The sequence below is a fragment of the Enhydra lutris genome, unplaced genomic scaffold (assembly GCF_002288905.1).
Source record: "Enhydra lutris kenyoni isolate GAN:26980312 unplaced genomic scaffold, ASM228890v2 scaffoldscaffold30, whole genome shotgun sequence".
NCBI lineage: Eukaryota > Metazoa > Chordata > Mammalia > Carnivora > Mustelidae > Enhydra > Enhydra lutris.
Window position 1 is genome coordinate 22547038 of NW_019154114.1, and position 20819 is coordinate 22567856.

General features: G+C 52.6%; 1 protein-coding gene across 2 annotated transcripts in view; it reads right to left on the bottom strand.

The window, feature by feature from the left end:
- Nucleotides 1-14347, bottom strand: part of LOC111152747 (Fanconi anemia complementation group A) — a 61563-nt gene extending 47216 nt beyond the window's left edge. Inside the window, exons 1-10 of one of the 2 annotated variants that reach the window (XM_022511346.1) lie at nucleotides 14251-14347; nucleotides 12847-12956; nucleotides 12347-12431; nucleotides 10255-10397; nucleotides 10026-10121; nucleotides 8741-8814; nucleotides 4254-4366; nucleotides 2071-2150; nucleotides 1319-1352; nucleotides 812-878 (exon numbers count right to left, since the gene is read on the bottom strand). In XM_022511346.1, the coding sequence (XP_022367054.1) occupies nucleotides 812-878; nucleotides 1319-1352; nucleotides 2071-2150; nucleotides 4254-4366; nucleotides 8741-8814; nucleotides 10026-10121; nucleotides 10255-10397; nucleotides 12347-12431; nucleotides 12847-12956; nucleotides 14251-14347 (899 nt within the window). Of the gene's footprint in view, nucleotides 1-811; nucleotides 1353-1555; nucleotides 1660-2070; nucleotides 2151-4253; nucleotides 4367-8740; nucleotides 8815-10025; nucleotides 10122-10254; nucleotides 10398-12346; nucleotides 12432-12846; nucleotides 12957-14250 lie in introns of those variants that run through there. The other variant, XM_022511347.1, reaches the window with a different exon arrangement.
- Between the last annotated feature and the right edge of the window lie 6472 nt (nucleotides 14348-20819).

Consider the following 20819-nt stretch of genomic DNA (forward strand, 5'->3'; position numbering starts at 1 on the left):
TACTTGTGATCTCTGTCAAATAGATAAATAAAATCTTAAAAAAAAAAAAAAAAAAAGACTTAAAAAAAAAAAAGGAAATTTAAAAAGAAACAAATACATCCATAGTGATTCTCTGACTCTCAGGACATGGGTTTGAGCAATCCAGTTATAAAAATGCATAAAACTGAGAGCGCAACGCCGCGTGATCAGTGCGATCGACGTGCGGCACGATCCAGCTCACTAAAGCAACCGGAATCGAGGCAGAACAGCTGGAGGGATTTGCAAGGCCTGGGAATGTGGGAAAACTCTCCTGGATTCCCAGGAGAGAACCAGCTTCCAGGCCAGCCTCCCCCATCACTGTGGAGCAAACCCGACCCCCCAATGACCAATCCTAATGTGTGGCTCCATAGAGCCACGCAGAAAGCTGATGTGGCAAAATCGTGACCACGGGGACGTGCAAGCGCCAGCCCTGGGGAGCAGAGAAGGCTCCTGTGGAGGAGAGGGCATGGGGCACTGGCACAGGGGGAGAGCCCAGTGAGAAGGTCGCTCCAGTGGTGCCCTGGTGGGAATCCGGGCTCACACCAGGAGTACAGACACCCAGGTGACAGAGGGTTCAGGCAGAAGGGGGCCGGCCAGCCTCCCGCCTCATCTTCAGAAGCAGGTGGGCCAGAGGGCTCCCAGTGCTCTCCAGCGGGTGTCCTCCCTGGACGCTGTCCCAGTGGCAGAGAACCATGAGCAGCAGCCAGGCGCTGAGGCTCCAAGAGTGGTTCAGACACCCGGACCTTCAAGAGAAGGTCTACGCAAGCCCAGCAGGCCTGCCTGCAGGACGTACCAGTTCTTCACTGTCCTGTACGCTGGGGATTCGTCCTGCGGCCCGGTGGCCAATGCCTCGAGAGTGACTGACGACAGGCGGTGGGAACAGAAAACACAACAGTTCAGCCTCACAATCCACCAAAAATGACCCCTGACCAGCTACTCCCGGACAAATCAGGTAGTGAGTCTTTGAGAAAGGGAAGCTCCTCAATTTCCAGGTAAGAGACCCCGTCGGCCTCCTACACCCCCCAAGAGTACAGGTCCCCCAAACAATCCAATGGTACCAAAGACTTAAGCCTTTTAAATCCATCGAATGTCGGAAGCAGTAAAATGCTTCCCTGGGTAGCCGTTAACACGTTGTCACTCACGGCCCCGACACTAAATGCGAAGCCACGGACAACCGAAAGGACGAACGGTTGAGGGTGACCTCGGGTGAGGACTTGAAGTGGAAAGGCGGGAAGCCCTGGGAACCCTTGGTTAGCCAACTAGCTGTTGCCCAGCCTGGGGCTCGGCACAGACAACTCACAGACCAGCATCCTCTGCAGCACGGTCACCGCAACCTGTCAAAGTAGAACATGGGCCACGGTTACTCACCTCGGTGCTGCCCAGGGAAACAAGCGGTCACCCTACAGGCAAATGATAAAGTGCCTCCACACACAGCCCGACATGGGGGAGACCCAACCGAGCAAAAGGCAGGCTTCCTGCAAGGATCTGCCGCGATCCCCAGGACCTCTCTCAGCGTGGCCCCGGGCCCCGGCCTCACCCTGCCGGCCTCCCACGGCCTGGGGCTCACGGGGTCCGCACAGAGTTCTGCTGCTAAAAAGCTCTCCAATTCTGGGACGTGCTGAAGGCTTTCACCTGCAGGAACTTTGGAAACCAGAAAATGGCGGGAGACATCCCTGCTTTGTTCCATTTCCTCACGTCCACTAGACATAGGGAGTAATGGCACTAGGGGAGCACCTCAGGAAAATAACAGTACAGATCTCCCATCAAAGCTGACAGATGAGGGGCACCTGGGGTCTCAGTCGTTAAGCATCTGCCTTCAGCTCAGGCCATGATCCCAGGATGCTGGGATCGAGCCCCATGTCATCCGCCGTGTTCTTCCTCTCCCTCTGCCCCTTCCCCCGACCCCTCCTGGCCACTTGTGCTCTCTAATAAAATCTTTAAAAAAAAAAAAAAAAAAAAAAAAAACCTTATAGATGCATGTGGGGTCACTGGTCTAAGAACTTCCATTTTTGTCACAAGCCACTTCCAGACTCTCCATCTAGACGTTCTTACCCGGGCCACGCGTGCAGGCTCCACACCTCTGAGATCCGAGTTTTTCTGAAATCCTCTCAAAACAAACAACTGCACAAAATCTGAAAAACCACAAAACCCGAGGACGGACATGCACACCGTGGATCACGCAGGGCACCGACTTCCCCACACCTGGAAAGGTGCACACCCATGTCTCCTCTTCCCGCTCCACTCCCCACGCACACGCCTTCACTGGCCCAACCAACCCAAACCTTCCTGAACCAGACTTTGCTTCTCGCTGCTCTATTTGAAAGGGAAATACTCATAATCGAGTTTATGGGAAGGAATTTTCTCTTAAAACAAAGTATCTGGGGATGGCTGGCTGCCTCAGTCGGTGGAGTGGGTGACGCTTGACCTCAGGGGTGTTAAGTCTGAGCCCCACGCTGGGTGTAAAGATCACTTTAAAAAAAAGGTGGCGGCGGGGGGGGGGGGGCGCCTGGGTGGCTCAGTCGGTTAAGCGTCTGCCTTCGGCTCAGGTCATGATCCAGGGGTCCTGGGATCGAGACCCCCTCAGGCTCTCTGCTCAGTGGGGAGTCTGCTTCCCCCCCCTCCCACTCCCCCCGCTTGTGTGCCCCCCAACGTCCTGACAAATAAATAAATAAAATCTTTAAAATAAGTAAATAAAAGGGGAGGGGTGCCTGGGTGGCTCAGCGGGTTAAGCCTCTGCCTTCGGCTCAGGTCATGATCTCAGGGTCCTGGGATCAAGCCCCACATCAGGCTCTCTGCTCAGCGGGCAGTCTGCTTCCCCCTCTCTGTCTGCCTCTCTGCCTACTTGTGATCCCTCTCTCTCTCTCTCTGTCAAATAAATAAATAAATAAAAATCTTAAAAAAAAAAAAAAAGCATCTAAGTTTTCCTGTGGATTGTCTCTCCAGCCAATCTCCTAAACAAATAATGTAAGGCCAGTTCTAGAAGGACCAGAAGCATTACATTCTGGGGAACAAGGCAGGAAACAGACTCCTACTTCCTGAAAAGATCAGAAGATTTTTTGTCTCATCTTCGATTTAAACTTAAACTCTGAGTCTAGACTCAGGAACTCATAAGGAGCTCACATCCATCACCAAGAAAGTTTTAGGAAAAAGGAACACCTCTTCTGCAATGTAAAAAAAATTCATAGCCTACCTATACAGAACATTCCACTTCTCATCTAATTTTCTACTTGTACATTTTGTCCTTCAGACATTCCTGGCAATGGCCAGGATCTGCTGGCTCAGAGAGGAGCCAGGGATAGGGCCCACTCTAAGGGAAATGCACCCAGAAAAACAAATGTGACAAGAGACAGCCACTCTGAGCTGCTGTCCAGGACAGCACGGCGCCCCTGCTCTCACCCAAGTCTGATGTGTAGATCAGGCCGTGAGCTCAGCATGCTTGCCACAGTTTCTACTTCGCTTTTTCTGAGCACGTTTTAAAATAACTGCTTAGGGGGGCGCCTGGGTGGCTCAGTGGTTAAAGCCTCTGCCTTCGGCTCAGGTCATGATCCCAGGGTCCTGGGATCGAGCCTCACATCGGGCTCTCTGCTCGGCAGGGAGCCTGCCTCTTCCTCCTCTCTCTCTCTGCCTGCCTCTCTGCCTACTTGTGCTCTGTCAAATAAATGAAAATCTTAAAAAAAAAAAAAAAAAAACTGCTTAGAATGGAATCTACATAAAGTCAGTGGCCTCAGGCCGAACCACCGTACAAGTAACAGGTGCCTGCTCTGCCTCTGCCTCGCTTGTGGGCTTCCCCAGCTCCCCACACCCCTCCTTTTCTGGGATCTGAAAGTACAAATTCCTGTGACTTGACTTCTCTCCGTAAGTGCCCTGAAGCCACACCTCCAGTCAACATGGCTCTGGGGGTTTTCTCTTCCCAGAAGGGGGAGCTTGGGTGCTGAGAAAGCTACCTGACAACCCCATGTGGGTGGTTGTGCCTCCCAATTCAGCAGGTCATAATCTGCGTATTTTAAACACACCAGTGATAGGCCCCCAAACACAATGGGGCAACTGACGGACTGTATCAAAGCTCGCACAGCATTCAGGGGTAAGCAGACCCATGGAACAGGCCCAGGTAAAGACGGTTCCATTCCAAATTCCTAGGCTAGGGTGGGCCTGTCCATTTCCCACAGACCCGCGCAGCAGAAAGCATCCCCATGGACCTCAACTTTGCCCATGAACCTGCCCTGGTGTGCACCTACCAGAAAGCATAGTCCGGGCGATGTCTGTGTGCTGAGTGGACGCTTCCATCTGCTCACACAGAAGGCACAGGTCCCTGAAGAGCCACGCAACCGTGGACTGCGTGTCGGCATGACTAGGGACAAAGCACACAGCTCACCCCGGGCTCACCACCGTCCCGAATCCATCAGGCCCTCTTCTTCCACACACACTTCACTAGGAAGCCTAAGCACTGAGAACCAGCTGGCAGCCCCCTGGGGCGTGCCCTGACGTCAGGAGAGGGCCACTGACACCCAAGAGATGGCGGGGAAGCTGCTACTGGCATTAAAAAGAATCATTTTTATTATTTTTTTATTTATTCATTTGACAGATAGAGATCACAAGTAGGTAGAGAGACAGGCAGAGAGAGAGGAGGAAGCAGGCTCTCCGCTGAGCAGAGAGCCCGATGCGGGGCTCAATCCCAGGACCCTGGGATCATGACCTGAGCCGAAGGCAGAGGCTTTAACCCACTGAGCCACCCAGGCGCCCCAAAAAGAATCATTTTTAAAGAGCATAACTGGAACAGCTGACTACTACCTGGGGGAAAAAAATAATCAGAAAGAAAGAAAACAGCAGCAATTTTAGGCTGTCACAGGACAGACGTTGGTCAAGGGCCTCAGCCATGCAGAACCATCTGGGGAGCCTGGATCTGGAAGCAGGAGCAGTGGGGTGGGGGGGTCCTCACCTGACAGACATGCACTGTTCTGGGGCCAACGACGTCTGGCACCTTTTCCTGTGCTTGGCCTTATGTGTACCCTCTTTGGACAACTGTCTATTGAAATCCTTAGTCCATTTGTAATTAAGTTGTCTTTTTATTGTTGAACTACAAGAGTTCTTTATTCTAGATACTAGATTATCAGATACGTGATTTGCAAAAAATGTCTTCCATTCTATGGACTGTCTTTTCATGGTCTTAACAGTGTTGACACAAGTTTTATAACTTGGTGAAGCATTAATTTTCCCTCTACATTTCCTTTTGTTCCATGAGTTTCAGGCATCCTGTCCAGGAAGCAACTGCCTAATCCAAGCTCATGCAGACGTAACCCTAGATTTTCTTCTAGAGATTTTAGGGCTTTAGGTCTTGGATGCACGATGACTTAGTTGCTTCGTGTGGTGTGGAGCATGGGTCTGACTTTATTCTTTTGCATGTATATGTCCAGTTGTCCCAATACCATTTGTAAAACAGACCATTTCCCCCATTTGATGTCTTGGCACCCTTGTCAGAAATCAACTGACAGGGCACCTGGTAGCTCAGTGGGTTAAGCATCCGATTCTTGGTTATGAGCTCAGGGTTGTGAGATCGAGCCCTGCATCGAGCTCTGCATTCAATATGGAGTCTGCTTGGGATTCTCTATCTCCCTCTGCCCCTCCTGCTTGTGCTCTCTAAAATAAGTAAATAAAGCTTTAAAAAGATAACTAATGATGGGCACACCTGGGTGGCTCAGTCAGTTAAGCGTCTGCCTTCAGCTCAGGTCATGATCCCAGGGTCCTGGGAGTGAGCCCCAAATTGGGCTCCCTGCTTGTGTCGTCTAATAAGTAAAATCTTTAAAAAAAAAAAAAAAAAAAAAAAAACAATGACAGAAATGTAGGGCTTTACATTTGGATTGGAAATCCTGGCGCACTGCTCTAGGTCTACCCTTAGGCCAGCACCACAGGCCAGCTCTATAGTAAGTTCTGAAAACAGGACCTGGGACCCCCCAATGTTGTTCTCTCTGAAGAATTTTTGGCTACTCAGGGCCCCCTGCACCTCCACTTCGGTATCAGAATCAGCTTGTCCATGTATGGAAAAAAGCCAAGTTAGGTTTTGATGGAGATCAAGCCGCATGCATCAGTCAGTGTTGGGGGCGTGGGGGACGCTGCCCTCCTAACAATGTCAGGTGTTCCAGTCCATAAGCAGGGAATGTCTGTTTCTCTAGCTCTTAGAGCCAGGGGCCCGAATGAAATTTTAACTTCCTTTTCAGATTGTTCACGTTCTTGTATAAAAACACAACTGAGGGGCGCCTGGGTGGCTCAGTCAGTTGGACGGCTGCCTTCGGCTCAGGTCATGATCCCAGGGCCCTGGGATCGAGCCCCGTATTGGACTCTCTGCTCAGTGGAAAGCCTGCTTCTCCCTCTCCCTCTGCCTGCTGCTCTGCCTACTTGTGCTCTCTCTCCATCTCTCTAATAAATAAAATCTTTTTTTTTTTTTTTTTAAAGATTTTATTTATTTGACAGAGATCACAAGCAGGCAGAGAGGCAGGCAGAAAGAGAGGAGGAGGAAGCAGGCTCCCCGCAGAGCAGAGAGCCCGACGCGGGGCTCGATCCCAGGACCCCGGGACCACGACCCGAGCCGAAGGCAGAGGCTTCAACCCACTGAGCCACCCAGGTGCCCCTCTAATAAATAAAATCTTAAAAAAAAAAAATAAAACAAAACACAACTGATTCTGAATGTTGGAGCTGTTTCCTGCAACCTTGCGAAAGCTGCTGACGTGCTAATACTTCTCAGTAGGGGTTCCCTAGGCTATTCAATAGCAAGAGGCAGTCCCCTGCAGACAGCTTCGCTCTTCCCCTCCCAATCTGGACACTTGTTTAAATCCCCCTATGCCCAGGTACATGGGTCAAGAAACGTGTTTTTCATAGTTAAAGTTTGTCAGCCTAAGTCCTGGGCCTTATATCATAGTTAGACCTTTCCTGCTCCAAGATTATAGGGTCATCTTCCATGATTTCTTCTAGTACTTTCATAACCTCATTTTCCCGCTGTGACTTACCTAGAATTTTTCTGGTCTAAGGTGAAGACTCAACTTTTCAAATCGAGATGTGACCCATGCGTCACAACGCCATTGATTTCAACACAGACTTTTCAACAGTGCTTCAGGGTTCCCCAAATTAGACACTCAGTTTTTCCTGACCTGATGACAAATATACCCATCTCTGGCTTTCTGCGTGGCAGAGAGCATGGCCGAGAGCATGGCAGGCCAGAGCTCCCAAGGCCTCCTCTATGTGCATTCAGAGATACTGAGTCACCCTCCTCCACCTTCTGGCAGGGGTGCTCAGCTCTCCCACCCTGCAGTCCTTTAGGAACAGACTGAGCACCACACTGCTGGCTAAGGGCAATTCTATCTCAAGCCTCCTCGGTCATTTATCACAGGTCTCTCTGCCTTCTGCTTCCAAAACTTTGCTTCTCCTCTCTTCTCTTCTACTGCCCTCTGTAAGCGGTTATCTTTGAATCAAGTCACTTTCCTTACTCTTGATGGGACTTCAGGAGGAAATAAATGTAGGTACACACATTCTATCAACCATATTTATCTGAATATCTCTTTTTAAATTTTTTTTTTTAATTTTCTGTGGGGGGGCGGCTGGGTGGCTCAGTGAGTTAAGCTGCCGCCTTCAGCTCAGGTCATGACCCCAGGGTCCCGGAATCAGGTCCCTCCTCCAGCTCCTCACTCAGCAGGGAGCCTCCCTCTCTCTCTGCTTGCCACCCCCCTGCTTGTGTGTGTGCACTCTCTCTGTCTCTCTCATGCTCTCTGACAAAAAAATAAATCTTAAAAAAAAAAAAAAAAAAATTCTTTTCAGGGTGCCTGGGTGGCTCAGTTGGTTGGGCAACTGCCTTTGGCTCATGTAATCTTCCTGGAGTCCCAGGTTCGAGGCCTGCACAGGGAATCCCTGCTCAGGGAGGAGTCTGTTTCTCCCTCTGACCCTCCCCCATGTCGTTCTCTTTCTCATTCTCTCTCTCAAATAAAGTCTTTAAAAATAATTTTTTTTTCTAGGTAAGAAGTTTATTTTATTTTTTGTAGTAATCTCTATACCCAACATGGGTATAAACTCAAAACCCTAAAATCTAGTCTTATGCTCTTCCAACTGAGCCAGCCAGGCATCCCCTTTAAAAGAAAAAAAATTTTAAATATTTTTATTTATTTGAGAGAGAGAGAGCGAGTGCACAAGCAGGGGGACCAGCAGGCAGAGGGAGAACCAGGCTCTCCACTGAGCAGGGAGCCTGATGTGGGACTCGATCCCAGGACCCTGGGATCACGACCTAAGCCAAAGGCACATGCTTCACCGACTGAGCCCCCAGGTATCCCTCCTATGATAGATTTTATACAAAGAAAACATTACCAAGTTTGTACATGACAAAGAATTTGATTATAACAAATGTTCTCTTTAAATAATGAAAAGTTTCTCTCAGTGATTTTTGGCTTTGATTTATAAACAATTTTTTTTTTTTTTTTTTTTAGATTTTTTTTATTGATTTGACAGAGAGGCAGGCAGAGAGAGAGAGAGAGAGAGAAGCAGGCTCCCTGCCGAGCAGAGAGCCCAATGTGGGACTCGATCCCAGGACCCTGAGATCATGACCCGAGCCGAAGGCAGCGGCTTAACCCACTGAGCCACCCAGGCGCCCCTTGGCTTTGATTTATAAATAAATCATAATACACTAGATCACAAAAAGTAAGTCCTATAATACTAAGGTCAGGTAAAATAATCACTGGTACACTACCTTTCCCACAGCTCCGGGAGGCTCACGATGTTCTGTACGTGAAGACGCCACACAGCTTCAAGCAACAAAGAATTCTGAAGAAAATAAGAGTAGTCCACGTCTTTCGTGCACACATTTTCCTACAAAGTGCAGAGCCGTACACTGAACTCCTGGACCCTACGGACAACTGGGGTGGAGTGACAGGCACAGCCCCAAACACGTACATGGTCACTGTGGCTTCAGACTTACTACTCCCACTCTTCACCTCCCCAACCCCAGCACCCTGTCCAGTCCCTAGTGTCACCTGCTTCTAGGACTTAGTCCCCTGTGGCCAATACAAGATCCCACAGTACAAACTGGACATGGCAACCTTCTTTCTTCTTTGGACCCTTTGGTGGCTCTTCGCAGCTCTCAGAACAAAGGCCCAGACTCTTGGACACAGCACAGGACCCTTATAACCTGGTATCTGTGTCTCTTGTTCTCTGTCCCAGCGAGCTCCCCCATCTGCACCACAGCACCCTTGCCCCTGTCCCTGGGACATCTTGCTCAAGTCTCCTGTGTCCCATGGCCTACTTTGTCCAGCTCGCCTTCACCCAACAAAACGGCACTCCTCCTCCACACCCCGTGCAGCTGCCAGCTCTCTTACAAAGCCTTTCCTGCCACCAACCATGCAGCCATCCACTCTTCCCTGCACACCTGTGGACACCTACGTCATGGCAACGCACGGGCATCCGGCTGCCCTCCCTCCAACTACACAGCCGCCATCAAGCACAGGGACCACAGCAACACTGACACAGCTATAGACACATACGTAAAGTATGCTGGATAAAAGAATGGCGGGGACCATGAACGCACCATCACCTGGGCTGTCCTTTCCTTTCACTATATTCTTACTGATCTCATTTAATAACGAGTTACCTTGAGTACTTTCAACTACTCAAAAATCTGTAAACCTACTGAATTCAAAATGCTTCAAAACAGAATAAAAATATTTTTAATTATAATGTTCTACTTTACTATACTACCATGGGAAATGGTTCATAATTATACCTAAGAAGAGAGACCATGTTTCTGCGGTACAGTCTGATAAACATTACTAACGATGGGTGAATACTGACATATACGGTCACTGAAGGCACTTTTTTCCCCACCCACAGAGACATGAGCTGAATGCCTCCCCTCCCACCCGTGATTAATGAGATGCTTGGTGGAATCCCTAAGAACATGCTGGGACTCTGTTGTCTCCGCTCAACACGAGACTGCCTGAGAAGCCCCTAGAGGCAGAGCCACAACGTCAGATTTTTACCTGGACTTCGCATAGCTCTTGACAGAAGGAGAGACGGGAGAACATACTATGAGCTAATAAATACTGAGCCACCTCCAACAAGGAAGACAGTTTCTTCTGAAAAGAGAGATTAAGTCTTAAAAAAAGCAAAAAATAAACTACCTGAAACAATATTTAAGAAATGTCCTATTACGCCAAATAGCTCAGAAGTAACGAGTAAGTACCATTAGCTCCCAGCGCCGCGTCTTACCCTTTGCTCTGCATTCAGCAGCACCTTCTGGGAGGGCTCGCCACTGGACGCACAGATCTGCACAATGCTGGACACCACTGTCCGGCTAGACAGCACAGCCACTGGGACACCCAGTTTCGAGGCTTGATCCCATAAAGCAGAACCTTAAAGACAGAACAAAAACCCCGAGACAAACTGCGTCTAAAACAGAAGACCTAGGGTTTAAAAAGCCTTTTCAGCTGTAGCTACCAGCCTCCTGAGCACCCAGCCCCTGGTCCACGATCCATGAAGTAAGAAATCAGGGCGCCCAGGGGGCTCAGTCGTTAAGCATCTGCCTTGGGCTTAGGTCTTGATCCCAGGGTCCTGGGATCGAGCCACGTCTGGCTTCCTGCTCTCGGGGAAGCCTGCTTCTCCCTCTCCACCACCCTGCTTCTGTTCCCTCTCTCGCTGTGTGTCTTTCTGTCAAATAAATAAAATCTTAAAATATAATAATAATAAAGAATGCTGAAAAGCCTGAAAATAGATAATGCCTACAAGCACATAGCTTCCTAATTTTTTTTAAAGATTTTATTTATTTATTTGACAGAGATCACAAGAAGGCAGAGAGGCAGACAGAGAGAGAAGGGGAAGCAGGCTCCCTGCCGAGCAGAGAGCCCGATGCGGGGCTCGATCCCACGACCCTGGGATCATGACCTGAACCAAAGGCAGAGGCTTTAACCCACTGAGCCACCCAGGCGCCCCCAAAATAGCTTTCTAATGTAATTGACTTCCAAAACTAAGGTTTGTTTTTTTTTTAAAAGAAAAGTAAACTCTAGCACATGCCCATTATCTTCAGGGCCCTGAAAACACATACCAATATGTAAATTAAAACAATTAATAGTACTTACAAAGATTCCAAATGACAATATTAGAAATTATCAACTACTGGGGTCAAGAAATTATTAGAATTATTAGAAGAGGAGAAAATGTTGATTTCTAGCCATTATTTTTCCACAATGAAGGAAACCATCAATCAAACAAAAAGGCAATTTACTGAATGGGAGAAGATATTTATAAATGACATATCTGATAAGGGGTTAATACCCAAAATACATAAAGAACCTCAACTTAACACCGAAAAAAAATTTCTATTAAGAAATTGACAGGGTGGGGCGCCTGGGTGGCTCAGTGGGTTAAAGCCTCTGCCTTCGGCTCAGGTCATGATCTCAGGGTCCTGGGATCGAGCCCCACATTGGGCTCTCTGCTCAGCAGGAAGCCTGCTTCTCCCCTCTCTCTGCCTGCCTCTCTGCCAACTTGTGATCTCTGTCTGTCAAATAAATAAATAAAATCTAAAAAAAAAAAAAAAAAAGAAATTGACAGGGTGAGGTGCCTGGGTGGCTCAACTGGTTAAGCATCTGCCTTCTGGTCAGGTCATGGTCCCAGGGTCCTGGGATCCAGCCCCGCATCAGGCTCTCTGCTCAGCAGGAAGCCTGCTTCTCCCTCTCCCATTCCCCTGCTTGTGTGCCCTCTCCAGCTATCTCTCCATCAAATAAATAAATAAAATCTTTTAAAAAAAAAGCGTGTGGCTGAGCCTGGTTCCCCAGAATGGTGAAACTAAGAGGTGAAATTCAAACACAGGGCAGTGAAAATCAGTATGACCCACCAAAGACCTGTAGTGATCAGGGCTCAAGGTGAGTCTGTCTACAGTTATTTTAGTAGATACTTTAGACAAATTAATGAATTAGTTAATACCATGCCGAAATGACAGTCATTTCATAATAAAAATGTGAATGTCCAGAAAATAACTGATTTTTTTGTTATTCCACAGAACTTCCCTGATCTCGTTGTTCTCAAACTGAAATGTCCTGAAATACTCCCAACCCTGTCCTTTTGGCTTCCCACCTGCTCTCTCCAATGTAGCACAACCTGTTTTCCCACTTGCATAAACAAGGTACACATTACAGTCTCTTGTTTTTCCAAGGGACACTTCGGCTCCTCCTGCTTCTGAGTCCCACGTTGAGTCAAACGCTGCTTTTAAATAACAGCCTTATAATGCGCCCCAAGCAGGTCCAGGTCACTTTACAGAAAGCTGTTCCGTAACTGTATGTGTTCAGAAAGCTGAGCTCTATCTTACCTATGAATGAACTAGAAGGACCGGCAGAGGCCTCGGGACCCATCAACTGATCGAGACACAGAGTTTTACATGCAGGACCTTCTACCTAGAGACCAAACACAAAGAACTCTAGTTAAAGTTCAAGCTGTATGTGCATAAAAACAATCTGTCTCGGGGGGTGCGCAAAGGGAAGGGGAAAAGCAGACTTCCCACAGAGCAGGGAGCCCAACGTAGGGCTTGATCCCGGGACCCCGGGATCACGACCTGAGCCAAAGGCAGACAGTTCATGGACTGAGCCACCCAGATGCCCTGAATAAACATTTTTAAAAAGTGAAACTTGCCAAAGCTTTCTGAAAGAAACTACATCCACTCTAAACTTACTTCACGTCCCAGAAGATAAACGCTGACGATCTCTTTCTCACCTGGTCAACACGGAGCAGATGCTTCTCCCAGAAGCTCAGGGGGCTTTCCGGGTGTCTCTTCGTGTAGATCAGCCTCGGCTGGGGCCAACCAATTCTTACCTCAACCAGAAGGTCCTTCAGGTTCAGATGGCGTCTCAGGAGGCGCGCGGCTGATTCCCGTAGCTCATGCTCCCTTCCGGGACCCGGCGGCTGCCTCCCGACCCTTCCCGCTGTGGGGAAATCAGGTGCACACATCAGAGCACTCCTGAAACCCTCCCTCCACCAGACTCGGGAACATTCCAGACCTGTTGAGAGGCACACCGGGGACCCACTGTCTCCACGGGGCTCCTGTGCATTCCGGATCGACGCCCATTTCCTGCAGGAAGGGACCAAGGCCTCCGCCAGTGTCCCTCATGAGCGAGCAAAAGGCTAGCTGAGGACAAAGCAGAAGCTGACACCCCGCAACCCCGCCCCCCATGGGTTCTATGTGACAGTCCTCAGACGCTCCTGGCTGCCCCAAAGGAAGAGCAAAGAGTTAGCTTGTAGAGATCACAGTCCCCCAAGAGCGGAGTCTCCCTAGGTTCACAAATGTCCTAGTTATTTAGGAGGAAGAGGCTTTCCTACCAACAGCCTAACTTCCAAAGACCCGTAACTCAGTTCCCCAAGCCCTGACACTGCCTGTCCTCCGTAAAACTGGGGGAGGCCCGGAGGAAAGGAGCTGTACCCCAAGCGGAACTTGTTCTAACGCTAGAGCTCCCCGACAGGCACGTGCGAGAGCAGAAAGGTGACATTTCACCGGAAGCTCCCAGTGGGCGCCTCGGGAGGGAGAACAAGCACAGCACAGAGCGGCCTCCGACACCCTGACAGACACCCTGACAGCCTTCCTCGCGCACGCTGGCCCTTCTGAACACCCCCTTTGTCCTCAGCTCCCCAGCTCCCGAGGATAAAGTCCACCACTCCTCGGGTCACCGGGCAGTAGCCCTGTCTTCCCACGGGTCCTGTCCCCGCGCCTGAATAAACCGCCCTTGTGCACCGAAGCCGTGTCAAGAATTCTTCCTGGATCCTGGGCTCCGGATCTCACCCCACCGGACCGCACTCATACCTGCTCACCCCGGGAACGAGGGCGGTCCCTCCGGCCGGCCCCGACACACACGCGTGCGCGCGGGCCGCCTGGCAGCGGGACACGCTGGCCACAGCCGAGGAAGCCCAGTGTGGTCTGGTCCGCCCACAGCACCGCGCCCGCACCCCGCGTCCCGGGGCATAGCCTGGCCCTGAGGCCCCGGGCTCTGGGGCTGCGGGACGCCCGCGCTGCACCTTCTGCCCCCGGCCCGTACGACCTGTCCCTGCCCGTCCGGCCAGCTGGTGGCCAGCCCCGCCGGTGCCCAGGGGCGGGCGGGACGACGCCTGGGGTTCGGGAGAGGGCACCGGGGCGCAGGGGCCGGGGACCGCGCCGGCGGAGGCTGCGGCGCGAAGGGGGTCTCCGGGCCCGGCACCACCCACCTCCCGGCCCCGACGCCCTCTTACCCAGCAGCTCGGTCCAGGTCCTCCTGCGGCCCCCGAACCCCGAGCCCGAGCCGGAGCCCGAGCCCGAGGCCGCGGCCGGCGCGCGCGGGTCCGACATGGCGGGAATGCCGCATCCCACCGCGGGCTCCGGCAAACGGCCCGCGCCGCCTCCCCATTGGCTGCGGCCTGCGCGACCTCCCCGTTTCCTGCGCCCCGCCGCCGCCCCATTGGCTAGCGGCTCCCGACCACACCCCCGCCGGAGGCCCCGCCCCGCGGCCATGTTGGGAGGGGCGTGGGCGCCATATCTAGGGTGGCAGAGCGGGGGGCGCGCGGGATACCCGGGCGAGGAGGTGGTTAAGGCCTGCGGTTCGCCGAGCGACTCCGAAGCGGCGTCGCGTCCGAGAAAGCTGCGGCGTCTCCGCGCCTCATTCCCGCGGAGAACGGCCGAGAGCTGGTCGTGAAGAAACGCCCAAACCGGGGAGATGCCGGACCGCGCGCAGCCGCGTCGCTGATCCATCCGCGGTTCGGTTCGTGCCGGGATGCGGCGCCACGAGCCCCACGGCTGCTGCCCCATCGGACCTTCGGACGGGCGGTGCTCTTGGACCCGAGTTCCCGTGAGTGGACGTGGCCGCAGGTGTCCCGGGCGGGGGCGGTGTCGGGGCGGCTGAGCCGGGGCGGCCTCGGGGCGCGAACTGGTGTTCGTGGCCGGGTCCGTGCGCACACGCGCGACCTAGGCCTTGCGTGACCTGTTCGCTGCGCCTGCGGGGTGCTCCCGTCTCGGGCCTTCACGGCCGGGGAGACAGCGCCCGCCGTCCGCCGGGCCAGCCGGGGCTCAGGACAGCAGAGGGCCCCGGGAGCACGCCTCGGGCCGCGGACCGGCCACCGCAGAGCCGGGCCACCTCCGCCGCCCCCATTGCGGGCGGCGGTGCTGCCTGCTCCGCGCCCTCGCGGCCGGGTGCGGGGAAGCCCCCACGTCTCCAGACGAGCCTCTCCTGGCGGTGTCGCCTTCCGGGGAGAGCCGAGGAAAGGCCTTGGTCTGCCTTCGCGTCCTGGCCGCCTCGGGGGTGCTTTCGCCGCCTGCGGGGAGACCCGTGGATCGCGGAAACGCGGTCTTTCCCGGAGCCTCTCCGCAGCTCCTCCTGTGACCGTGTCCGGGGAGCTCGCGTCGGATCTGCTTCTTGCCGAAGGCTGGGGCCGCTGAAGCTCGGGAGGGAGGGAGGGAGGCAGGCAGGCCTCGCGGCGTGGTTGGCACACAGCGCGGGGCCGTCGGGCCGCGGGGAACCCGGGGCTGCATCCGGGGCTGCGGGCCGCAGACGGACGCGGCTCATTCCTGCCGAGACCGAGTTGCAGGTGGCCCGTCGGGTGACGACGCAAGGCTCCGTTCTCACCCCGAGCTGGAAGGGCGCTTCGGATTCATCTCAACAGACGTCACCGTGTGTCACGTTCGCGCCCACGTGGGGAGACGAACCTGAGTGGAAAATGCGTGGCAGGTGTCCGGAGCCCTCACCTCGGAGGAGGGGTGCATTAGAAGGTCCGCTGAGTGGGAAGTCCCAGTTCTTCCCTCTTAGAGGAATCTTCCCCTGGAGTATCTCCTCTACTTGTGACGCTCTGGTCCAGCTGTGTAGGGGACGTTCCCCCACGCAGTTCCCTGTGACACTAGCCCAGGGCCCTCGACTTCAACTCAGTGCTGACACTGCTTGTGGGGACACAGTCAGATCCTGCCCGGGAAGGGCTCCGTCTTAGTGCTTCGGCCCCCTCTTCGGTCAACAAATCAGGAGTTCTTGCAGCTGCCTCCTCAGGTTGATTGGCTCACAGAAGTCAGGGAAACACGTTTACCAGATTATCCAAGGCCGTGGTAAAGGGTACAGGTGAGCAGCCGGATGAAGAGAGAGACAGGGGAGTCCCAAGCACAGCCCATCCGTCCTCATGGAATTGGTGCACATACCCCCGGCGGTGTGTTCCCCAACCTGGGAACTGAACACTACCCTTTTGGGATTTCACAGCGGCTTCACGACGGAAGTGTGATTGGTCATTCGCTCCATGTGCCATTCCTCTTCCCTCTCAGGAGGATGGGCCTGAGCTGAAGATGCCAAGTTCTGATCATACTTGGTCTTTCTGGTGAGAAGGGAGCCTCCCAGGGGCCCACCCAGAGCCTGGTCATCAGAACAGAAGGCCCTCCTAGTGTCACCACGTAGGAATTTCTTTCTTTCTTTCTTTTTTTAAATTTTTTTATTTTAATTTTAATTAGTTAATTAATTTTATTATTATTTTTTTTATCACGTCGGAATTTCTAAGAGCTTCGGGAATTCTGGTACCGAGACTCGGGGCAGAGACCGATAGGCATTCTCTGTTGCCTCACAGATGGTGAGAAGAGCTGAGCCTCCACATCCAGGTTGTCACACGGGGCCATGCTGTCAGCTGTAAGACCTCCATGTCGCAGGAGGACCTCAGAGAGCGCCCCACCGTCCACTCCTGGATTGTCGCCCCAGCCCCTGGGAGCTGTGCACTTGGAGACTGGTGGTGTGCAGACTCGGACCACCCTGCGTGAGTGCCACAAGGCCCAACCCAGACCTGGAGTCGCGCCACTTGCCAAAAATGCCCACAAGACGTCACGGAGCGTGATACAAACGGGGCAACATTTGGTTTGTGTTCTGGGTTGCAAGAAATGGCCACGAATTCTCTCTCAGCCTCAAGAGGTGGGGTCTGTTTCCCCATCCCTTTGCTTTGGGCCAACCCATGAGTAATATGATCTGAACAGAACCCTGAGAGGAGCATAGGCTGTAGAGCTGTCTGAGCTCCCCAAGGAACACACCTGAGCCAGCCTGCCTGAGCACGAGGCTGTGGAGGCAAGGTGGGAGCCCAGCCAACAGTCCCAGCCCCTGGCGGGCAGTGTGTCCACCACCAAACCTGGGAACGAGGCCATTCCAGACTGCCCAGCTGCCAGCCAACTGCCTGCTGCTTTAGCAGTGGGAGTTAGGCTGGTGAGTACAGAGGAATGGCCATGCACCCCAGACTTATGCCCCAAGCAGACGGTTGTTGCTTTAAGGCTCTAGGGTCTACGATGCTTTATTACAGAGCAATAGATAACTGATAATACCCTTTATACTGGACCCATCCTCTGAGCAAGGGAAGTTACAGACAGGAAGCAAAGCCCTCACAGGTTACAGGATTTCCCCGAGGATACAGAGCTAATGCACTGCAGAGACAGGAGAAGAACTCAGGGCTGTCCGATCCCCAGCTCTTCCACTGGAGACATGGGCACATGGGAAGGGGGAGCCTCCTGGGTTTGCATTCCAAAAAATTTCTACTCCTCGCCCTCTGTGCTCCCAAAGGCAAGGCATTGGGAGAAAGAGAACCCAGACTAGACCAGCGCCCTCCCTCCTGTAGCCACCTTGCCTCCTCAGTGCCCTCATTTCTCGCCTCTTCCCGGCACTTCTGTCCAGCATAGGGGGACTCTGCCCCCTTTCATGTCACTGTCTGTATGGAAATGGGCAAGAACAGAGAGAAGGATGTGAAGATGAGTGTCTCCTTGGCATTGCCCAAGGTACCAGGAAAATACTGAACAAGACTGAGTCTCTTACAAACTGAACCCCAGTCCAGCCCCATATAGGGACATGACCAAAAGCTTTTACGGCACAGGAATCCATCAAAGCACATGCCTTAGGGACGCTCCTCAAAGCCCTTGGAGGCACAAAGCCTGTTAGACGGTCCAGTCCCCAGCTCCCCAGCAGCATCGGGCACCAGAGGGATCCACGGTCTGTGAGAGCCATCCTGCCTCTGGCAAATGTGCCTTCTTTGCCTTAAAGTGAAGCCCGCTTTGGCCTGTCCACCTACCCATAGGCCGTGTTGACTGCTCAGATCTCATTAAGCACAACGACTAAGACACACAAAATAGGGCCTTGGGTTCAGGGTCCAAGAATATGAAATCAGGACCCATGAAGTCCCCATGAGGATTTCAGCCGGCCCCCTTGCACTCTGCTGGCCAAGCACAATGATGTGACCTGTAAGGGCTAGAAAGTACATAGAATAGATCGGCTCATAAAGAGGAGAACATTCGTTCTGGACGACCCTCCACACAAGTCTGGTGGTGAGAGCTGGGGCCCTGTTAGGAAGCTTGCCCCACACAGCTGTCCCCTTCCCACCTCCCACCCCGGCCATGTCTCAGGGAGACTAGACCACACCCCAAGCCGCCCATTCTAAGCACCTTTTGGATTATTTGAAGGAGGAAGTTTATGAAGTTGGGGAAACACCCTTTCCACCTGGCCACGAGTCAGCTGAGAAAAGCTTTTCTCTCTTCATTTCCCCAAGCTGCTGACAGGAATGGAGCCCTGAAAATTTTAATTAATTAGTTGTAAAATCAGACTTACTCATGTTTTCCTAATGCTTGCCAAATTCCAAAGTGTGGACACAACAGGTCCATATTCTCGCAAATCACTAAAAGAATTTCTCGAAGCAGCTTCCGTGGGAGCAACAGTTACCTAGCAGGCTCTGTGCTGTGCTCAGAACCCCTGGGCCTGTGCAAAGCCCGGGCCGCCAGGCCTGCTGCCCACCCTGGGCTTGTGTCCCACCCGAGTCAGGTTTTATGTCTGCTGCCATGTTGTAAGCCCAGGTGTGGTGCTCCTGTTCACCTCTGGTTTCCAGTGATGACACGGAGAGCCTGCATTCCTATCTGTAGGGCTGTTGTGTTGTGGGAAAAGCTGGCCAAAGGTGTTTGGCGCTGTGGTGGGCTCTGAGTCCCGAACACAGCGGGGTTCAAGCTGAGGAGGCAGCAGAATTCACAAGAACCTCTCCTGGAAGCACCCAGATAACTCAAGAATGAGAACAGACGGAAGGAGACCTTCAGGCTCCATCTCCCCATGTATAAAGCTGGCCTGACAGATGCCCCATGTTCTGTGGTTGTCTGCACACTCAGGCATGTGTGCCCAAGTTCAAAGACCTGTGTCCACGGTCCGGAGTGACCTTGACTACTCGATCTGGAGCTGGGGACTGGCTGAGACCTGCCGAGGGGGTATGCAAGCAACAAGACCCTGTTTCACCCAAAATGCTCCTTCGGGGGCGGATGCTTCCTCATCACTACCACTCAGCACTTGGCAAAGAGCAGCGTACGTGCTTCCATGGGCACTTCCCAGTGGGATCTGTCTCTAAGGAATGAGGTAGGTGGGTCCCCTGCCACTCACAGCCACATTCAGAAGCCCCGTCTCCAAATACCTAGAGTTGAGTGGATGGAACAGGAGACGGAGACGGATGGGAAGAGACAGGCAGGAGAGAGGCCAGTCTGTGCCAGAAACCTCTGGAGGACCCGCCACACGGCTCGAGAGAAAGCCACAGCATGAAGCTTGGCATGTGTGCACACGCATACGTTCCACATGTACGTGCACACACAGACGTACCACACGCACAGTCCCAGCCTACCAGACCCCTCCCAGCAAGGTTATCATCCATGATCGCAGAGAAAGGGAGGAAGGGGGGCGGGATTCTTAGTGATTACATGTTGTGAAAATATTGGGTTTTCGGAACCCAAGAGGCAGATACTCCTGGCGTCGGTGGAAGGAGGCAGAGTTCACAAGTGGCTAGAAATAGCCAAGGTAGGAACCTCGTCTTGAATAAAGCTAGACCATGTGGGAGGTGAGCCAGGAGAAAGAGAACTGCTCCCTCCCTTCCTATCAGAGCAGCTGTTTGTGAGAGAGGGAGGCCCAGCCCCACTTCAACTTTTCAGGGATCCAGGCCCCAGAAGGTGGGAAAGTTGCTCCTGGTAGCCAAGGGACCATTTGCACTTCAAAGACACAGAATTTAGATAGAAAAACCCAAAACAGGGAAGGGAGCTGATTCAGCAGAAGACAGTCAACCAATACTGAATATTGCCTGTGCTTGGAGAATGGTGACTCTGCAGGCCTCCCTTATCAGAAGTGATGGCGGGAGGGGGGTTGTGGCGTAACAGCCGGGCGGGGGGGGGGCAGGAAGACTGGACTGGGAACCACCCTCACTCACCGGCAGTCCCAAAGGCTGACCCCTTCCCACTTCTCAGCATAAATCCAAGCCCCAAACATGGCAACCACCAGAGCAGGCCTCCACTCACTGCTTCTCAGGTATGGTGTGGAGAGGAGATAAGAGGTCTTCCTTGTTGCAAACAGAAAGGGTGTTACGCCACAATTACAGAAGTAATTGACAAATGACACTGAATGAACCTGCTTGTGTTCCCTCTCTTGCTGTGTTTCTCTGTCAAATAAAATCGTAAGAAAAAAAAAAAAAAGTATTTCATGGAAAGAGAGAGCACAAGCAGTGGGAGAGGGAAATGCAGGTTCCCCGCTGAGCAGGGAGCCCGATGTGGAACTTGATCCCAGGACCCTGAAGCTAAAGGCAGACGCTTCAACGACTGAGACCCCCAGATGTCCCTACTGCACATCTTTCAAGAAAGTTTTCTGCTTTGCAAATAGTTTTTTTTTTTTTTTTTAAGATTTATTTATTTGGCAGAAAACATGTTGTGGGGGGGCAGAGAGAGAGAGTGAGAGTAGCAGACTCCCCATTGAGCACAGGGCCCAACTCAGGGGCCATCCCACAACCCTGAGATCATGACCCAAGGCAAAACCAAG